Consider the following 19,659-nt stretch of genomic DNA (forward strand, 5'->3'; position numbering starts at 1 on the left):
GCAATAGTTATTCTCACATTACCGTTTAGAAAGGTACAGTATGTACAATGTATTTAATGTATTCTACCTAGTGCTAATTGTGAAGTTTGATGCTTTTTGAGGTATTATTACTTCAATTCCCTATTTATGTTTTAGTCTCACCTCACATTAGCTCATTTAATAAAGAAAACCTCATTTAATAAAACAAAAAGTCCTATTACATTGAAAACAGATTTTTTTAAATTATAGTTTTTGATGTGAATCCATTTTAAAAATATGCTCTACATGCATGTTCTGTTATGACTTAAGCTAATAATGAAGGAAAGTTTGCCTGATAGGTAAAGAATGCAGAATTTGCAAAGGAAAAAACACTGTTGATTCAACAAGCCAGCAGCTGCCCTTCTCAGCATGCACTATACTAGCGGTTTGCATCAAAGCCTCCGTTTTATTTTACAGCGTATGCTGAGTGAATCTCAGAGAATTCTCAGTGTTACTTTACACACTTCTCTTTTTACTTCTTCCAAGTTGGGTTTTTTGTGTTTCACTCAACATCTTTAAAAGCTATCTACGATTTTCACCCACTTTTACCATCAAAGAGGGATTTATTTCCAAAAATGCCATAATTCGTAAGGAAATGCCTCTCATCTGGACTGGAAAAGGCTTTATCAGGTGTGTGTAATGTGTCTTCCTTGCTCACACACTGTTAAAGAGTGTGAACTTTGTCAACAAATGTCAAAAAGAGGCCTTAAAAACTGAGAAGGCCCTGAGCCAGGAAAAAAGACAGAGAGAGGAATCCCACTTCTGAGAATGGCACCAAGAAAAACAAGAAAACAGAACTCAGACCAATCCTCGACCTACGACAGACAAACAAATTGATCAAGGGACAAAAGTTCAGTATGCCAACCTTACACCAGATATAGCCACAGTTAATGAAACAAGACAGGAAGTATTTTGTGGATCTTCAAGATTCATACTTTCACATATCCATAGCGAAAAAAACACAAAGTTATTTAAGATGAACAGAAGGCTTATAATCAATACAAATTCTTTCTTTTTGGGCTCAAGTCAGCTCAGAGACCAGTCTCCGAATGCACCGCCATGGTTCCAGCTAATCATTAAAGGAAAAATATTTATATTTATTCTTGTCTGGATGACTGGTTGAGATAATCACTTTCTTATCATCAAGCACAGTTAGACTTCAACACCACAACCAATACCAATGGTACTAACAAAACTGACATTATGTACCAACCATGAGAAATCAATATTATCCACACTTCAGTTTCTTGACGTCTGTCTAAGAGCATCATTGGCTACTCAAAAGAGGGAAGTGTATCCTTCAGAGGAGTGAGTGTCAACCATTTTTCAAAAATGTCCCCAGTTGTTTTAGATGCCCCATCCAATGGTTCATCAAATTTCATCTCTACTCAACTGCATAGGTTCAAGCATTTTTCTACTCCCAAATGCATGTCTTCACAATGAGCCCTTTACATTATCTTGAAGGACATTGGTCTCAAATGGAATGACAATTGAGAAGACAGATTATCTCTCACAACAAGGGTCAAACAATCACAGACTGCTGGTAGAAGAGAAGCAACTTACTAAAAGGAGTCCCCTTTTCTCAGAATCTCTTCAAACAAACAACTGTCACAGATTCTTCTCTGACAGGTGAGTGAGCCTATCTTTTGAATCCCACAGAGCAAGGCAAGTAGTCAGAAAAACAGCAATTACAACCACAATAATGTTCTTGTGTTGAAGGTGGTTCATCTAGCTTGAAAACATTTGCACCAAACCCTAATGTTGAACATATAGATAATATAACAACAATGCACTATTTGAACAAGCAAGGGGGCACTATATAAAGGTATCTCTCATTGAAGGCTCAAGCAATCTGGCATGTCATACTGGCAAGAAATTTTACAATTCAGGCAATTATTGTGCAGTGTCTTGAAAGTTGTCAAGTGGATCGCTTAAGCCAGTGCTTCATAGACAATCACAAATGGGAACTAGATGATTCAGTCATATTAGACATTTTCCAAGACTGAGGTTTTCCTGACACAGATTAATTTGCCACAGTAGAAAATAAATGCAAAATCCTAAGCTTCACTTCTAAAATGTGGGAACCAAACTTGCTGGGCAATGTCTTTTTGATTGATTGGCCACAAAATGTTCTCTATTCATTTCCACTGATCCTGTGGATTCCAACAGTACTGTTCAAGCTCAAATTACTATATGCTGTAATGATTCTAATGTCCAATGTGATGGGCAGTGATCCTGTTATGGAGATAGGGTACTGGATCCATGAACAGTCAGTATACAAAGTATACTTTTGTTGAAAAGATGAGAACCGGCTGTATCATAGCAAAGCCGCAACAACGGTGCTCACATTCTACAGAGAAGCTCAAGCAAAAAAGCAAAAAAGCCCAAAGCACAGCATTGTGAGCCGGAATCTTCACAAGTATCAGCCATGCACTTTAAAACAAGAGACCACATCGCTGGACAATTAAACCAAGAAAGTTTGTCTCCATAACAGGACCATTTTAAAGAAAGAGGGCACAAACCTTCTCCTAGATGCAAAAGCCATCCCATAAAGTCAGAGCACCCCATTCGCCTCATGCAGACAACTGATTGTAATTATTTCCACTGGGGAGATACATGTTGAGCCTTGGCCTATATGACACCAAAACACGTGTCTTCAACGAGAGTTCGTAAAGCCCTGAGGAAAACCTTGTCTAACTGTCAGGCCCACGGAGAACATCAAAACGCATTGGCATAATAAAGTGTGCTTTGTGGGTCCACACATCCACACACGGCCAATAACAGCTAAAGGACAGAAACTAGGAGGATCCATATCTCTCAGACAACTGACTAAAGGTGAAGCATTGTGCCCAACCCCATGGAGCTCCTTGCTGGACTCTCAATCATATTTTAGGAGACCACTAATGTATCCCCTTTGTCAAAATATTTATGTTGGACACTTATCTTTGTTGATTCAGTTATAAAAGTACTATGTGAATATGTATGTTAGACACTCAATTTTGTTGAAATAAGTACAAACGTACTATGTGAATATTTAAATATATATGTTTGATAGTCATGTCATTCGTTTAATCGTTCGGTCAAGTGTCATTAGTGTTATTGCATTCCGTATATTAATGAGAATACACGTTGTGGACAGATCACATGCCCACAAGACAGAACTCCTCTTGTCCATAATGTCTTGTGTGTTAATCAAGTTAATTGTTATTAGAATGTCTTCATTTGTATGTATCCAGTGGAAATCGGTAATGTAGGTTCACACATACAGGGGGACATCTAAATAATTGCTTAATTAATGGCTAACATTTGTTGATATGAGCAGGTGCAAAATAATCAAACTGCTGTGGTAACTTTTCAACATATTCATGGTATAGCAGGTCTTACTTTGTATAATGACTCTAATAGCACCAGAATGGCTTGATCAGTTAGAGGATCCAAAGCTACTTCACCTCTTCATGCGGGCCTACAAGCGGATACTGTACAAACATAACCTTCAATTGAGAATGTAAGTCAATATATATCACAGCAACGTACCATCCTTGACTATGAGAGCATGGCTACTGAAGTCATTCAGTACCGACATTTGAACCTTCCTCCAGACTGTATGACCATTCTCAACAAAGCCAAGCAACATCCACAAAAGCTTCTTATGCTTTTTAGTGCAAAAGATTTGTCTTTTGGTACCTCAGTAACAGTAAAGATCAAATAAAATGCAAGAGGATTTAATTATGCTCTATCTACTTCATTTGGCTCAAACAAGTCCACAATTTAATCTACTAACATTTATCTGGCTGCTAGAGGAGCATACAGAAAAGGACCAACTGAAAGATCCTAAGGATCAACACAAAGATCTTTCTTCACAGTCATAAAACATGTTTTTAGAAGAAACAAAAAAGACTTTTCCTCCTATTAGACAACTTCCTCCTTCATGAAAGATATACCTAGTTTTATCTAAATGAATGGCTTTTTCTTTTGAGCCCATACATAAGAACTCAGTCCAGCACCTCTCTTGGAAGGTAGCTTTTTGGTACCAATCACATCAACAAAGAGAACTAGTAAAATCCAGGTTCTTTCCTCCATATAATTCTTTCCTCTGTAGAACCATATACAATATTTAACAATAAAGTAGTGTTAGGAACACAGCCTTCTTTTTTACCCCAAATAGTTTCAGATGTTCATATCAATAAGACAATCTCACTTTATTTCTTAGTAATCCTTTTTCCCTAGCAGAAGGCCTGTGGCAGTGCACTAGATAGCTGTGGCTAGGTGGCTGGGGCATGGACTTGGATAGCTGAGGACAGCAGGTGGGAGGCTGGGGAAAGGACATCAAGTTAACCACTGAGGGCAAGCGGGAGGGACAGTGACAGCACCTCGGCCTATGTAGAGTATGAGAGAGGGGGCAAGGGCATGTACTGGGACAGCAGAGGGCATGGAGGAAGGAGATGGGTGAGCAAGCTAAACACAGAGGGCAAGCGGGAGGGGCAGTGGCAGCACAAAAGACCATGCAGGATAGGAGGGAGGGGACAGGGCACAGACTCAGACAACAGGTGGAAAGCAGGAGGGTAGAGAGGCAGGAAGCTGGCAACAGAGAAATGACCTGCATGGGAAGGGGCAGTACAACAGACCATAGTAACCAAGAGAGAGGGGTAAGTGGCACACACTCAAAAACAAAGGACAACGAGGAGGGGGCAGGAGCAGAGGCAGCAAGCCGACCATGTAGGGCAGTCAGGCATAGGCAGTAAGCTTCCCACAAGGGCTGGTGGTGTGGTGCAGGGGCAAGCAAATGGTGGACGGTCAGCAGGCAAAAGGGGAGGCAGAGCCTGCAATCTGACTGTGGCACGCACACTGCCATGGTCAGGATCAGCACAATGGACCACGAAGGGCAGGAGGTAGGGGCAGTGACATGCACATGGGAAATAGATGGCACTTGGTGGGGATTAGGGGCAAGGTAGCAAGCAGACCACAAAGGCCAGCCCGGCACAGGCAGCACAGTGGACCACTGAAGACAGTCAAGAGGGCGCAGGGACACACAAATGGAGAGCGTAGGTCTGAGGGGAGGTGGCAGGGGCAGCAGGCTAAAACAAACAAAGGTTAAAGTGATGTTATGGTTAGAGAGCAATGCCAGTGATAACATAACATTTTTAACACAAAAACAGGCACTGAAATTTAACAGAGTTCAGCGCACTAACTATAAATTGCACCCTGCATGGGCAAAGCCAGCACAATGAGGATAGGAGGGAGGGGGAAAGGACACACACTCAAAGAAGTAGGGCAGGGAGGAGGGGGAAGGGCAGAGGCACCAGGCTGATTATGTAGGGCAGGGAGGCATGGGCAGTAAGCTGCCTTCAGAGGGCTGATTGCATGGGGCAGTGGAACACAGATGGTGAACGGAGTGCAGGCAGAAACGGGGGCAGGTGCAGCAATCTGACCATGGTGAGCAGACCGGGAAGGTCAGGGTCAGCAGAAGCTAGGAGGATGGGCAGAGACATGCAAATGGAAGCTGGAGGGTTAGGAGTGGGGAGCAGGAGTAAGGTAAACAAGCACACCACAGTGGACAAGCCAACATGGGCAGGGGCAACACAATGGACCACAGAAGACAGACAAGAGAGGGAATGGGCAGGCACAGGGAGAATGGAGGAGGGGGCAGGGGCATCAAGCTGAAAAAAAAACAATGTAAAAGTGATGTCATAGTTAGGCAACAATGTCAGTGATAATTTAACCTTTTGTACCCTGAAATTTGCTGGTTATACTTCAGAGAGCTACCTATAACTTGTCCTCGCCATATAATGCTTATGAACCCAAATATTAGATCACTCATGACATGCCGAATGACATCATTGATGTCATCACTGATGACATCTCAAATGACATAATTGATGGCATGCCTAGTGGCTACACCCTGTGCCCACAATCCCTGATTACTTTGAGCAAGGGACAAAAAAATATAACAAATTCAAAATAATTCACTAGAAAAAAACTTATCGTTCTATGCTCATGCTACAAAATTAAAACATGCATTGGCAAAGCCAATAAGTCTGGCCTTGGCTGCCAGCCTTTTGACATTTTCAAAGCTTGTTTTGTTTTGTCATAGTGTCGGTAAAACCTTAATGAAGGCCCTGTACAAAGGCTCCAATGGCAACCACATTGGGCACAAGTGGCCAAAAGCTATGCCCTGTACCAACAGTCCCTTGATGCTTTGAACAATGGACAAAAAAAATATTCTGAAATAATTCACTGAAAAGATTTTGCTACCCTTCTATGCTCATAGTATAAAATAACAACAAGCATTGGCAAAGCCAAGAAATCTGGTATTGGCTGCCAGCCCTTTTGCCTTGGTTTTTGTAAAATCCTATTATGCAAGAAGTTGCTAATACCTCACCAATGCAAAATGGCTAAAAACAAAAAACAATGTCAGTCTCAAAAAGCACATGCTGCCGTAGTACTCCCTAGCACTGATAGAAACTACTTAGTGTGGGCATACAAAGAGTAGAATTCTGTCACTCATTGTGAAATTTGCCAGAGGTTGATGTGGGCAGACTCACTGCCCAATGCTGTATGTTGCAGAGGAAGCAAGAAAAATGTGACACAACAGGTGAGTAGATGAAAACGTCTGGCTAATTGTGCCTAGAAATAGGAAATACATATATATATATATATATGTGTATATATATATATATACACACACATATATATATATATATATATATACACACATATATATATATATATATATATATATATATGTGTGTATATATATATATATATATACACATATAGATTCACTGAAAAGTGAAAGTAGCGTTGTAATTAGGTGAATATGTCAGTGACACCCTTAACATTTTGAACTTAAAAAAAATTGAGAAATTCACCAGATATAGTTACCAGAGCTGGACACTGCTTATGACCTCACACATTATATCAATCATAACATGTTCTATGACGTCATTTTTGACATCAGTGATGGCATCTCAAACAATATTATTGATAGCATTACTGATGACACCCCTGATGACATCGTCCAATGAGCGTGCTAGTTTTTTTTTTATAGTTTATATTATGGCAGGTAACTATCATATTACTTTTATACATCATTGTTGGCAGCCTGAGTCCAGCTAATGGGCAAAAGTCTTTATAATATGCATGTCCTCCTAATGCATCTTAGGTGTGAAGAGGTGCTGAACAAGTTATATATCTTTGTATTGAACACTAACTCTGTGTGCAGATGTCAGTTGACAACTTGTGTTCAGCATGTGACACAAAAGTGTTTTTGGTTCAATATGAAAAGTTTCCAACAGGGCAAAGATTGTACATAAAACATATTAAGTATTGTAAGCAGTCTTGTGTTATTAGACAGAATCATCTCAGCATGACAATTTCTACATAACATAGAAGTCTGTGTGCACTAGGTACTAACCTATGTAAATGTGCTTGTTTTGCTTCAGAAGATAGGTTATCTGTAAACATTTCACCACAGCATAAAAGCACAGTATGAAAGATGGGTGACCTGGTGCCCAGGCAGGGCACCCACTCTGAACTCATTGGGGGCTTTTGTGCGAGGCTCAGAGCCCCCACTATCCCAGCCGGCTCCCAGCATGCTGCAGGGGCCAGCATATCTCCCGACCACATGGAGCAGCAATTTTTGCTCCTTCCTGTAGGTGGAAACAATATCTTGATATGTTTCTATGCCTGCATCAGTACAAGCAAGGAATCAGATCAAAATCCTGCTTCCAGCAGACGGAAGCATTTTCTAAGCTCGTGCCAGCTGACAGCAGACTTTGTGCTTGCTCCAGCGTGGAGGAAGATAAAAAAATGCTCCAGCCAGTTGTAAGCAAACACAGATTTCCCTGCTGCACCTGTGTCAGCAGGGAAACCGCTGTGTCCTGAGGGTGGGCTCCCTGGGACATAGTTAAGGAGCTGGCCCCAAGGTTTGGGGTCCATCGGACCATAAAAGACTCAGGAAGGAGTGCCGCATGCCCCCTCCCTTACTGATTGCAGCATCGGAGTTGGATTCTCTGGGGCCCATAATGGCTGAACTGAAGATTAAGGCCCTAGGGACCATCTTGGTTTTTTTTTCCAATCCTGCCTGAGTCCTGCGGGATCACAGCAAAAACTAAAACTTTTTGGGGGGCCCCAAGGTGTTGGCTCTGTGTCTTCCCCACAGAGTCTAGGGGGAAGCGTATCTCTACCCTGTCCTCTTATATTTTTTTAATTGCTGCTTCAGGACAGGGGACTAAGTCCACAAGTCTTGGAATGGATGCCAGCAACATTTTTCTGATGATGCGTGCAGTCAATCAGAGCCTTCACTCCTGTGTGAGTCTGACTCCTGCAGCAGTGAATTGTTCAAAAAGAAACAAAGTTCCCTGAGCCAACTAAAATGTTCTATTTTTAAATTTTCAGCCCCACAAGAGTCTCCCGAACCTCTTGCTGACCCAACCATCCAGATATACAAATATGTTTGACCCCAAATTTCTCTCTTGGCCCCCGCTTGTAAAATCACTGTGAAACTTTCCATGCACAAACTGGTCAAAGGGTAGCACCTTTTTGGAGATTTGTCACACCCGGGCAACACAAAAAATCCTTTTCCTATGGAATAGCTGACATAACTAAAACTACCCAGTGGCGCCACCACAGAGTAATAGTTTTAAGAAAATAAAAAGGTCTTGTCTAACTTTAAACCTAAACTCATGCAAATTCCCATAAACATGGCTATTGTGGTTTCATTTTTTTAAAAAGTACAAAAAACTGAAATTCCACCAGTTATTATTATCTATGTAACTGTAGCTGTCGCCAGTACATTCTTAACGACTTGACACATGTGTACTACCTCCTAGGCATTGCCAAAGCTGAGTGAATTGTAGATTAAAGAAGTGTTGCCCTAGTTCAGTGATGTCAAGTGTGATATGGAAGTCATGTGTAAGATAATGGTATTTATGTCCGTGTTATCCACAGTAGAGTCATTGTTATGTATGTTTTTGTGAGCTAACCCTTTAAATTGTGTTGTCACGCCATTGGAAGATACACTCCAGGATTTCAGCAGCGCTTAATTTTTAGGTCTTGCCTAGTCAGAGCATGCAGTGTCTCTTCAGGTCATGTTCTTTCTACTCTGTGGGCTTCCACCACGTCCATTGCTTTCCATTCGTTCAACTGTGTGTCTTTCAAAATTCCTGTGGCGAATTAATCACATTTGTTCTGGGAGTTGTTCCCACCCATGGCGACTGGCTCTCCAGTGCCACCGCATGAACAGACGTGGTACAGGACAAAAGAGGACAGAAAAGCTTACATGTTTACTTCTGCCTCCGTGACGTCATTCGGGTGCCTTGCATGGTCTTCAGTACTTGCGCATTGCCACTGCTGTTGGGGGATATGTGTTTCTTGGTTGTTTTATCAGGCTGTTTACTTCTGCCATCCATGACATCATTCTGGTGTGCCTACAGGGTCTACAGTACTTGCACACTGCCACCGCTGTTAAGGGATATGTGCTTTTAGTGTTTCTTGTTTGTTTTAACAGACTTTAACATGCTCTGGTCTCAAGTAAAAGTTTTTTGTGCCCTTTGTAGGTTGGGATTGTTTTGTATTTCTTTTGGTATGATTTTCTGGCCTTCTTTTCAAGGATAAGTGTGAGTGTTTTGGATTACGGACCTGGCAACACGAGTGACAAGGTGGGACGCAGTTGTGGTGCGTGTACCTTTAAAGTGAGCATGGACTGTCCAAGGGATGGCGTAGCAGCCCCCTCCACCAACTGCTGTGGTATCCTCTTGCAAAGCCTGCATGTGCTGCACGCCCTGCTATTGTCGTTAGTGTGGCTGCAGCCTGTGGCCAGTAAGGAACTGTAGCCTGCGTTGGGGGGGAGGTAATCGAAGCAGAATTACAGCGTGTAGTATTTTTTATTCTTAGTCTCCCGTTGTTAGTTACTCCCTTGTTGTTACTTATTTTATTTTTCAGTAGCACTTCACCAGTGCATATGTTTTTGCAGTTCTCTCTCTCGTGTACTTCTCCCAAGGCCCAACATAACCCTGCCCAGTGCTTCGTGTTGCTATCCTTTACGTTTCCCCCAGGTTGTGTGCTAGCTTCCTCCGCTGCTTTCCCACTTAACCCGCCACCATCATCCTGAGCTCCTTTCTTACATCTAATGTGTTGCGCCATCTCTACAATTATGCAGACCCCCACCCACGTCATGTTCTGTGTTGCGCCTAATACCCAATTGCAGAACGCCACTTCTCCTTGACATCTGACGGGTACACTCTAGTCACTTTACACTTCTATGCTTAAAAACACTGAAAAAATTTGTACTTTTTTAGTAACTTTATCTTACACAATATTGAGGGTATACTTTATCTATGCATGTCTCATCCTCAAATTATTTGTGGTTACGTTTTGGTGGCTGGGTGGGGGCAATGTACCTGCTGTGCTTATTCAAAAATAAGTACATGCTTGCTGGGGAAGTGGTTTATTTATTTCTGGAGTGTCTCAAAGTGCTGAGTAAAAACACACAAAGTCTATTTGCTTTCTTTGGAGCAAAGCCTGTCCTTCCTTTTTTGCAGTTTTACATAGTGCTTACAACAAAGAGGGCTATCAAGGGTGAAATGTTTTTTTTTTTTTGCAGTTTTATGGAGCACTTACAAAGAAGAAGGCTACTACGGGGCAACTGTGCACACATTGCAGAAGCAATAATACATTGCTCAATTATATTTGAAGAAGCAGCAAATTATCGGAGCGCTTTACACAAACAACAGTTACATTGTACAAGGTGACTGCATGGGGAGGTTTAGAGCCTCATTACGAGTCTGGTCATCACTAGACCGCCACATTCGCAGTGGCAGTCTGGACCGCTGCTGCTGTGGCGGTCCGACCGCAACATTACGACCCTGGCGGTCCTGCTGTCTTCACCGGGATCGGTGATCCTGATAAGCTGACGGCGGGTGCAGGTTGCAATCAGCCAGGGCGGCGCTGCATGCCTGGTTCTCTGCCAGGTTGGTGGAGAACAGGAGCAGTGCAGCGGCATGGGCAGCGTAGGGGTCCCCCTGCCCAGCACCCTCATAATGCATACTGTCTTCTGTGCAGATAGTGCACGTTATGAGTGTGCTGGTGTCCCATGCGGGTAGCAGAATTGCCACCAGCTCGATCACGAGCCGGCGACAATGTTGCTACCACTTTCCCACTGGGCTGACAAGCGGAAACCTTGATTTCTGCCTATCAGCCCAGCGGGAAAGTCATAATGGGTCCGGCGGGGAGGTCACCACTTCAGTGGCAGCCACTCTGTCAGGGGTTTGTGGGATGGGTGTTCCCATCCGCCAAACCCGTAATAAGGGCCTTAGTGAATTGCCCAGAATCATAGTATGTTGAGCTGATGCTGAGACTCGAACTTGGTTCCTCAGGTTCAAAGTCAGCAGCTCTGGATATAACACCACATCTTCGCTCCTTCTTACCTCTGGAGACCCCACCTGTTGTGCCTGGTCTATGTAAAAAAGTCAGGTGGAAAAGATAAAACAATGGCTTGAGTCTTGTACTTTTTTTTATAACCAACTTTTATTAGTTTTCATAGCAGAATAATAAAACGTTACATATGGCTTCCTCCCCTACATACCTACCCCCCCTTCCTTCCCTGTAAGTGAGGCTCATTCAGCATATACTTAGCACATACACAGCTCAATTTACCGATGGTCCACCATATCAGCTCCTTGACCACCAGTCCATTTAGACCAAACTTAAAACTCCCCCAGAAACTTGTGTTTCTGGGGGCATCCCCTTGCCTTGTACACGGGCTTCTCCATCTGGACACACCAGTCCACTCCCCTTCTCCACTGCGCAACTGAGGGGGGTTGCTCACGAGCCAGAATTTACCAATGTCCCCGTTTGTGACCATCAATGCTGTGCCTGCCAATCGTTTGTCCACTCGGATGACATTCCCTCTATCACTCCTAATAAAAACATGATCGGAGAGAACTCCAAGGTCTGCCATACCACCATGGCTAGCACTGATACCAGCTGTTCCCAATACTGTGCAATAATGGGGCAAGACCATAGCATATGAAAGAAGTCTGCAGAGGACTCGCCACAACCCCCACAGTTGGGTGAGGTTCTGACCCCTGCACAGTGCATGCGGTTTGGGGTTAGATACGCAAAGTGCAGGTGATATATTTGCATTAGTCTCAATTTGGTTGATATGCAAGCACTTGCTGTGCCATTAAGACATCCCTCCAGTCTTCCTCCTCCAGTGGCCCTACCCATGCCTCCCATTTAGCTCTCAGGGGATGAAGGTTCTCTGAGGCATTCAACACAGTAAATCTGGGAGGTGCCCACCTTTTGCTCAACACCCCCAGAAGTACTTTTGCTTCCATGGTACTAAATTCTGGAAATGAAGTAACCTCTGGAATGTGGGATCTCAGTACGTGTGTTAGCTGCCAATATTTGTGAAATTGTGTTAGTGACATTTTATACCTCTGATGGAGCTCCTGAAAGGATTGAACATGTTCCTAAACCCACACATCACTCAGTACAGTTATACCAATTGCGTCCCATCTTGAGAAGCCCTCTAGAGCACTCACCTCCCTTAACCAGGTCCCTCCCCATAGCGGAGTCTGAAGTGTCAGCTTCTTCCACCATCCCGTGTGGTACTGTGCCTCTCTCCATCCCTTCAATACCATCCTTGTTACTTACGGAATGTCCTGCGTGACCGGGCCTATGATGAGGGACATCCCTAAACCACCGACTTCCAGCCTATAGGCCGGGACTGACCAACCTGCTGTAAGCCATTCATGAAGCACTAGAACCTGGGTTGCCAAGTGATAGTAATAAATATTTGGACATTCCCAATCCTCCCTCATATGTGTCTCGCTGATAGACGTTTCTGTTAAGACGCCGTCTCTTGTCCCACCAGAGGAAGGCCTTTGCCATCGCACCCATTTCTCTGAACCACTGGGATGGTAATTGTGAAGGAAGAGTTTAAAGCATATAGAGAAAGCATGGCAACACAAGCATCTTAAATAGGACAATTTGCCCCAAGACGTTAAGGGGGAGTGAATGCCACTTCCTCAAGTCTGCCTTAACTCTATGAACAAATGGGGTGACATTAAGTGCACACATAAGGGAGGGTTCCAATGCTATTCTGAGTCCCAGATATGTGAAACGAAGCCACCTAATAGGCAGTTCTGACTGCCAGTCAATTGCTTCCTGAGCTCCGGTCAATGGGACCAGTGGCAATTTCTTTCGGTTGATCACTGATCTAGACGCTTCCGCAAACAAGTTCAAGAGATAAAGGTTTCTGGGCCCACTCTCCGTCATGTTGGACAAGTATAGCAGTATGTTGTCCGTGTATAGTGCCACACGATCTTCCACCCTCTGTGGCCAGACCAGCCCTTTACTCCTCTCGGAGCATGTATGCCAGTGGTTCGATGGCCACCGCAAAAAGAAGAAGTGACAGTGGACATTTCTGTCTTGTCCCTCTACTTACAGGAAACACCTCAGACACCGCTGGATGTCAAAACAGTAGGCCCACCATGCATTGGAACCTGTCACCCAATCCTGCTTTAACAAGTACATGGCCAAGATACCACCAGTCGACAGTATCAAACGCCTTATCAAACTGCACCTGCATCAATGCTAAATGGCCCGGAAGGACATGTCTATGGGGTAGCGCAACATCCAGACCCCTTATACATTGCCTTGTGCTATGTTTGGGCATAAACACACATTGATCTGGGTGTATTACGTACCCAAGGACCCTCCACAATGCTTTGCTTTGGTTTCTAAGATGGTGGCAAATATCTTCAACTCCCCATTGATCAGCCAATACCGGCATGTAATCTGCACAGGATAAGGATGAGGGCTATGTCTTTGGGAGAACCACTATAGTGGCCTGATCTAACGCATCTGGGAAGGCTCCCACCTCCACCGCCTCTTTATATATGTCGAGCAACCGGGGCGCCAAAAGCTCTTTATACCTGGAGTAGAATTCTGTGGGATAACCACCTGGCCCCGGAGTTTTTCCAGTCTTTAAAGCTGAGATGGCCTCTCCTATCCCCTCTAATGAGATGAGGTCGTCCAATGCCTCTCTTTCCCGGTCTGGAATTCTCTGCAAGGTCAGTTTGCCCAATAATTGCCTATCTACTTCCATATGAGGCCTAGGAGTCGTGGTGTATAATGCTGCATAGTACTGTGCAAATGAAGCCACTATTTCAACAGGAGTAACACAAGACTGTTACATCAGCCACTTCTGGGACTACCTGCCCCTCCATAGGTTTTGTGGCCAGCAGTATTGTAATTTACTATTTTTTATCTTCAAAACCATAGACCCTTGCTTGTGATACATGCCATAGTTGCTTCGCTGTTTCGCTGTGACCTTATTGCTTCCAGCACCAGATTCAGATTGTGTTCACCCTCCCCCTGTCCTTCTCTCGCCATGCACATCTCTAGTCAAAGTGCGTTGCCTCCAGGTGGGCTATGTGGGCCTACCTGTCCCTCTCTTGTGCACGTAGAAGGCTCTTGTCTCAGCCTATAATCGTAACTTTCCCTGCCTCCCATAGCATTGCATTAGTGCACACCGTTCCATCATTTAGTTCAAAATATTGGACAATTTCCACCTTAAATTTTTGTGTGTATTCCCCATACTGCAGTAGCCAGGTGTTAAGGAGCAACACGGGACGCTGCGCCTGGATCGCCAACCCAATGTTCAGGAGAATATGGGCGTGGTCTTATATACCCTGGGCAACGATCTGAATTTGCTTTACCTTAAAGAGGTCGGCCGCTGGCATAAAGACCATGTCAATACGTGCCTGTGTATGGTGTGCTGGCAGTGTGTGTGTATTGTTTAGTGCAAGGGTTCTAGGTCCTCTAAATCTCACAGAGACCTAAGTTAGGCACCCATTGCCTTAGAAATGCTGAGCGGCGAAAGCTTACCCCTGAGGCCACCCCGACGTGTCCATTACTGGATCCATAACTGAGTTCATTTTGCCTCCAATAATCGTGCTGCCCCAAGGCATCTGGACCACCACCCCCTCCAGAAAGTTTGCGAATGCCGTGGAAGGTGCATAAACACTCAGAAAATTCAGAGGGTAACTTCCCACCATGTCCACCAGTGCTACATAGCTGCCCTTTGAATCCTGCCATGTTTGGTGCACCAACATGGGAAATCCCCTAAGCAGCACTATCACAACTCCCTGGGATTCTCTTCCAAATCCCGCATAATAAACTTGATCAAATCTGTAACATGCTAGGAAGGGACTGGTGATGCCCAGTAAGTTTGTCTCCCGCAAGTATGCAATAGTGGGATGGAGCCCTTGTGCGTGGCGGAGTATTGCCACTCTTTTAATTTTGTCAAGTAACCCATTAACATTCCATGATACCCGCTTATCCGATGGCATGTGGGGAGTTTCTATGTGTATTTGTCTGCCTTTCTGTAAAGATTTTCTCTTTTGGGGTTAGCCAGGGTTCCTTCTGTTTCCCCCTTTGGGGCCTACCGGGGTAACATTGAAAGTAAGAGAAAAGAATCTGTAACTCCACTGTCGTGCATTCTCATGCCCCCTTCCTGTCCCCAACTCCCTACCACCCTACACTTACCCCCCAACCGGAAGGAGCATCTGTCACCCCATGTTAACCCCAGCTAGGAACTAAAGCTCCCACAGCACGGAGTGGTGGACCCCTCCATGACTTAGGATGAAATCATCTACAGCCCTGCCAATACATTGATAACTGCCCTTGCATGCCTCATTCACACTACCAGCATCTGACTCTTTCTTCGTCTTGTAGGTTTCCTTTGCCTCCTTCTCCTTCTTGTTGGACGAATTGTTTGTTTCCTTCTTCCAATGGCTGCTGCCCGGAGGCACCCAGGCTTGGCGAGCTGGACGCTGACCCACCCCTAATCCGTCTCCTGCAGGATTGCATGCTAGGTCTCTTCAACCAGCCAGCGTTCCTCCCCGAGGGCCCCTTTCGGTGCAGTGCAGGACCTTCAAGGGCGGCTGTGGTACTGCTGCCCTGCTGCAGGCATCACTCCTCTGTCACCCACTCCTAAGCCGCTTCTGGTCTTTTCAAAAAGTAAGTTTTGCCTGCATGGAGTACCTTGAGTTGAGCCAGGAAGAGAAGCACGTATGTGAGCTGGAGCGCTCTTAGCTTTTGCTTGACTGGTTCTTAAAAGCGCCTACATATCTGCACATCTCTAGAGTAGTCAGGAAAGATCAGGATTTTGGCATTTGAGTGGCGGAGGTCAGCCTGTCGGTGTGCTTCTTGGAGTATGTAGTCTTGATCTCTGAAGTTGAAATACAAGCTATCATTCCTCTGGGTGGTGTTCCAGGGGGAGGCCAAGCTGAGAGGGCCCTATGTGGATGTTCCAATGTAAACCATGTGGTTGGCTTGTCCGATGACATCCATTCCTTCAGCAAGCTCTCTAAAAGGTCCATCATTCGCATCCCTTCCACCCCTTCGGGAAAGCCCACAATCCTCAGGTTATTGCGCCTTGACCTTTTTTTGGCATCTTTAGCACGCCGTTGAAGTTTATGAGCCTCCCTAATGGTCACTATGCTACAACAGGGTTCCCTCCGTCCCACCACCAGGTTGCCCCGCTCCAAGCTGTAATACCAAATGTTTACCGGCTCACCTCAATAGTGGCTGTATTGTTAATCCGCCACACCCATCCCTTTTGGATTCAACTTTCAATGTAATTTCAGGAAACAACAGGGCCCTTGATAAGTGGCTTACCTGTGCCCAGGGGCAATCCCTTAGGCTCTCATTTTGGGCAAAGCTCTGCAGCTCCGCACAGTCCATCGGCATGCAGGCACCTGTTTCTCATGCACACATTCTCTCACCATGCCCGCAGCTTTTCATTGCTTTCACCCTCCCACCCCCGAGCCAGGCCTCAACCCGCTGCTGCCACTCTGTGCCAAAATTCTTAGGCCTGCTGCTCTGTTAGTTCCACGAACACCACCCTGGATGACTTTGCAGCATCCTTCCAACTCCGCCATTTAGGCCTCACCTCTCTTCTTTGGCTTTTTTCCGAGCTGGATCCGGAGGCCTCTCACTCCTCATCGGAGTCACTGGAGTCTCATGGCGCCTCTCTACTCCAGATCACGTTTCTCTCTCGCCTTTGCTTCCAGTCGGTTGCTTTGCCACTGGGGTCTCAGCACCTCGTGGCCGTCTGCTCCCGGATCTGGTCGGGTGTGGGCGACTCCAGATGTCCCCACAGTTCTTTATGCCCTTTCTCCTCCGGGCCTTCTGTTGCAGCTCCTCACTGTCATCCTCCTTCCAGCCGGCGAGACCGTGTCTCTTCTCCCCTCCTCTTGCTGCCCTCTGATTTTGGCTGGAGTGCCACAGGATTGGCCCAGGCCCTCTTCTTCAGGCAGGGCCGTCAGAAGCTACCCAGCTCACTGTCACGGGCTGCAGCTGTGTTCCTCAAGAGTGCTCCTCCACAGCCCAACTCGCTTTTCCCATCCGCTTGGACACCTCGAAGTTAGGCCCGGTATTTTCTGCGTGTACCGTGCCGGCTCCACCGATCTTCACAGGAGCTCGCCCGAGGCTCCGGCCCCCACCATTCTGCAGCCCGCTACACCAGGTCCCAAATCTGCCACCTTTTCGGGGACCCACGGACTCAGGTTCCCGTCTCCCGCTGCTGGCGCCTGTCAAAGGGAAGGCAACTTCAGGCGAGGCAGCCAATTGGGTCACAGGGCTTCAGTTGGCGACGGATGACGGAGGGGCCCAGAGCACTCTCAGAGTACGACCGCAATCTTGACGCCCCAAGCCACCCACTGCAAAGCCGTACTTTTAATGCTGTCACTGCTTGCAGCTGTAAGACTTCTGGCAAGAGAAATGAACAGTGCTCATTATCAGTAAAACAACATTGACAAAGCCACTAGGTCTCCCCTATAAGAGACTTATTGGGTTTGTCAGTGTGTTTTAACCTTGCTGCCTTGGCTAGTAAGGAGAGCATTGGCAAGCCAACAGGTTTTCCCTATACAAGAGCATTGGGTTTGTCAATGTGCTTTAAACATGCTGCCATGGCTAGTAAGACAAGTATTGGTAAGCCTATAAGTCTTCCCTATACAATAGCTATTGGGATTGTCAATGTATTTTAGCCATTGACAAAGCCGATAACTCTTGCGTAAGCGAGACCTATTGACTTTGCCAATGCTTGTTAAAAGTAGAACTGCTCATATGCTTCCAAACTTGTATTTTTTTACATTAATGTGTCTTATTAGTATTTAAAGAACTAACTCTGTAAAATTCATTTTCAAAACACAGTTTAAAAAGGCCGAAAACACAACTGGTTTGCCCCTGGACAGTGCACCCTGGGCTGCTTCTATCGTGAAGCTCAGATTCCAATAAACTGATCATGATGAGAAACAAAAGAAAAGCTATTAACTCAAAGAACTACTTCTTCGTAAAATGAAATAAAATCAAGCACTCAACGTGATGGAAAAGGCACATGATTAGGAAATTAAAGGCGAAATATGGACTTGAAGCTTCCGAGTTGACTTACCGGTAAAGGATTAAAGTTTTGGTCTACTAGGTTATTGTATCCATGGTCAAAGAACGAATGGCGAATAACCACGTCAATCCCTTCATTTGCTGAAATTCCTAGCGTGTTCAACCATCTAAAAAGTGGAAAAAAATATCCATAAGTGCTTCCAACAATACACTCAAGTAATAAAAAATAAAACATTGGATTGACGAGTAATGAGATGCACACTAGCAGATGTTTCTGCATAGAGATATTTATGCAGTAGTTTGATGTGAACCTTGATATAATTTAAATGCCAGTTTGCTATTTTAAAACATATTCTCTGATGCCAGGTCTCCTGCTTTATTGTTTAGTTAATGGCATTTTGAAGACATCTGGCAGCATATCTCTTAGTCAGCGAATTACCTTTTCTCCTCTTGCCTTTCATAGTGAAAGAGCGGTTCTCGCTTGGCAAGGTCTGTGTCTTTATCGAATTCTTGATGAACAGCCACCCACTGATTCTCGAAAACAACACAGAAGGATGAAAGCACAAGGCTGTAGAGATCATTAACATCGTTGCTACCATGAATTCCATTTTTAGGATGAAATAGTGGGCACAATTCACTAAGCAATTTACACGTGTAGTCTGCTTTACAACTATAAACGTACAAATCGTAATTTTTAGAAAGTGCAAAACCACTTTTGTGATTAAAAAATTGATTTACTCACACCTAGGTTGGCGCGTGGATAAATATCGTCTTGAGGTTGGATGGGGGGCGGAGGGGTGGGCTAGATGTTTATGAACGCTAACAAATGTACATGTTTGGGAATATTTATTGATCATTTTGACTGCCTCATTCTGGAAATTGTTTGTGATTAACTTCGTTCAGTTGCAGGAGAAAATGGTCCCCAATGTACGATAAACCACTCAAAAAGAATGGAGCGCAGGGGATAGATTTCTCCACGAGAATATATAACAGATATAGATTGATTGATATAGATGTATGTGTTTTAAGTGGAAAAAAGATTAGCAAGTGCACTTGCACTACCTTGAGTTTTTGGATAGCTACACCTAATGGTGGTAAGAAAATGTGGATGCCGACTTCTGACTTCTAATATAGTTAGGCCCTGTGCTTTATTTAGTTCAAATATAAGCTGTAAGCAAAATATAGCTAATAGTTTAAAGTCACATTTAGGGTGACGCCATCAATTTTAAG

General features: G+C 44.6%; 1 protein-coding gene across 2 annotated transcripts in view; it reads right to left on the reverse strand.

Moving 5' to 3' along the window:
- Positions 1–19,659, reverse strand: part of HPSE2 (heparanase 2 (inactive)) — a 2,071,112-nt gene that overhangs the window by 421,750 nt on the left and 1,629,703 nt on the right. For both annotated transcript variants that reach the window (XM_069239663.1, XM_069239662.1), the window contains one exon: positions 18,482–18,596. In XM_069239663.1, the coding sequence (XP_069095764.1) occupies positions 18,482–18,596 (115 nt within the window). The remainder of the gene's footprint in view (positions 1–18,481; positions 18,597–19,659) is intronic.

Source organism: Pleurodeles waltl, chromosome 6 (assembly GCF_031143425.1).
Source record: "Pleurodeles waltl isolate 20211129_DDA chromosome 6, aPleWal1.hap1.20221129, whole genome shotgun sequence".
Classification (NCBI taxonomy): domain Eukaryota; kingdom Metazoa; phylum Chordata; class Amphibia; order Caudata; family Salamandridae; genus Pleurodeles; species Pleurodeles waltl.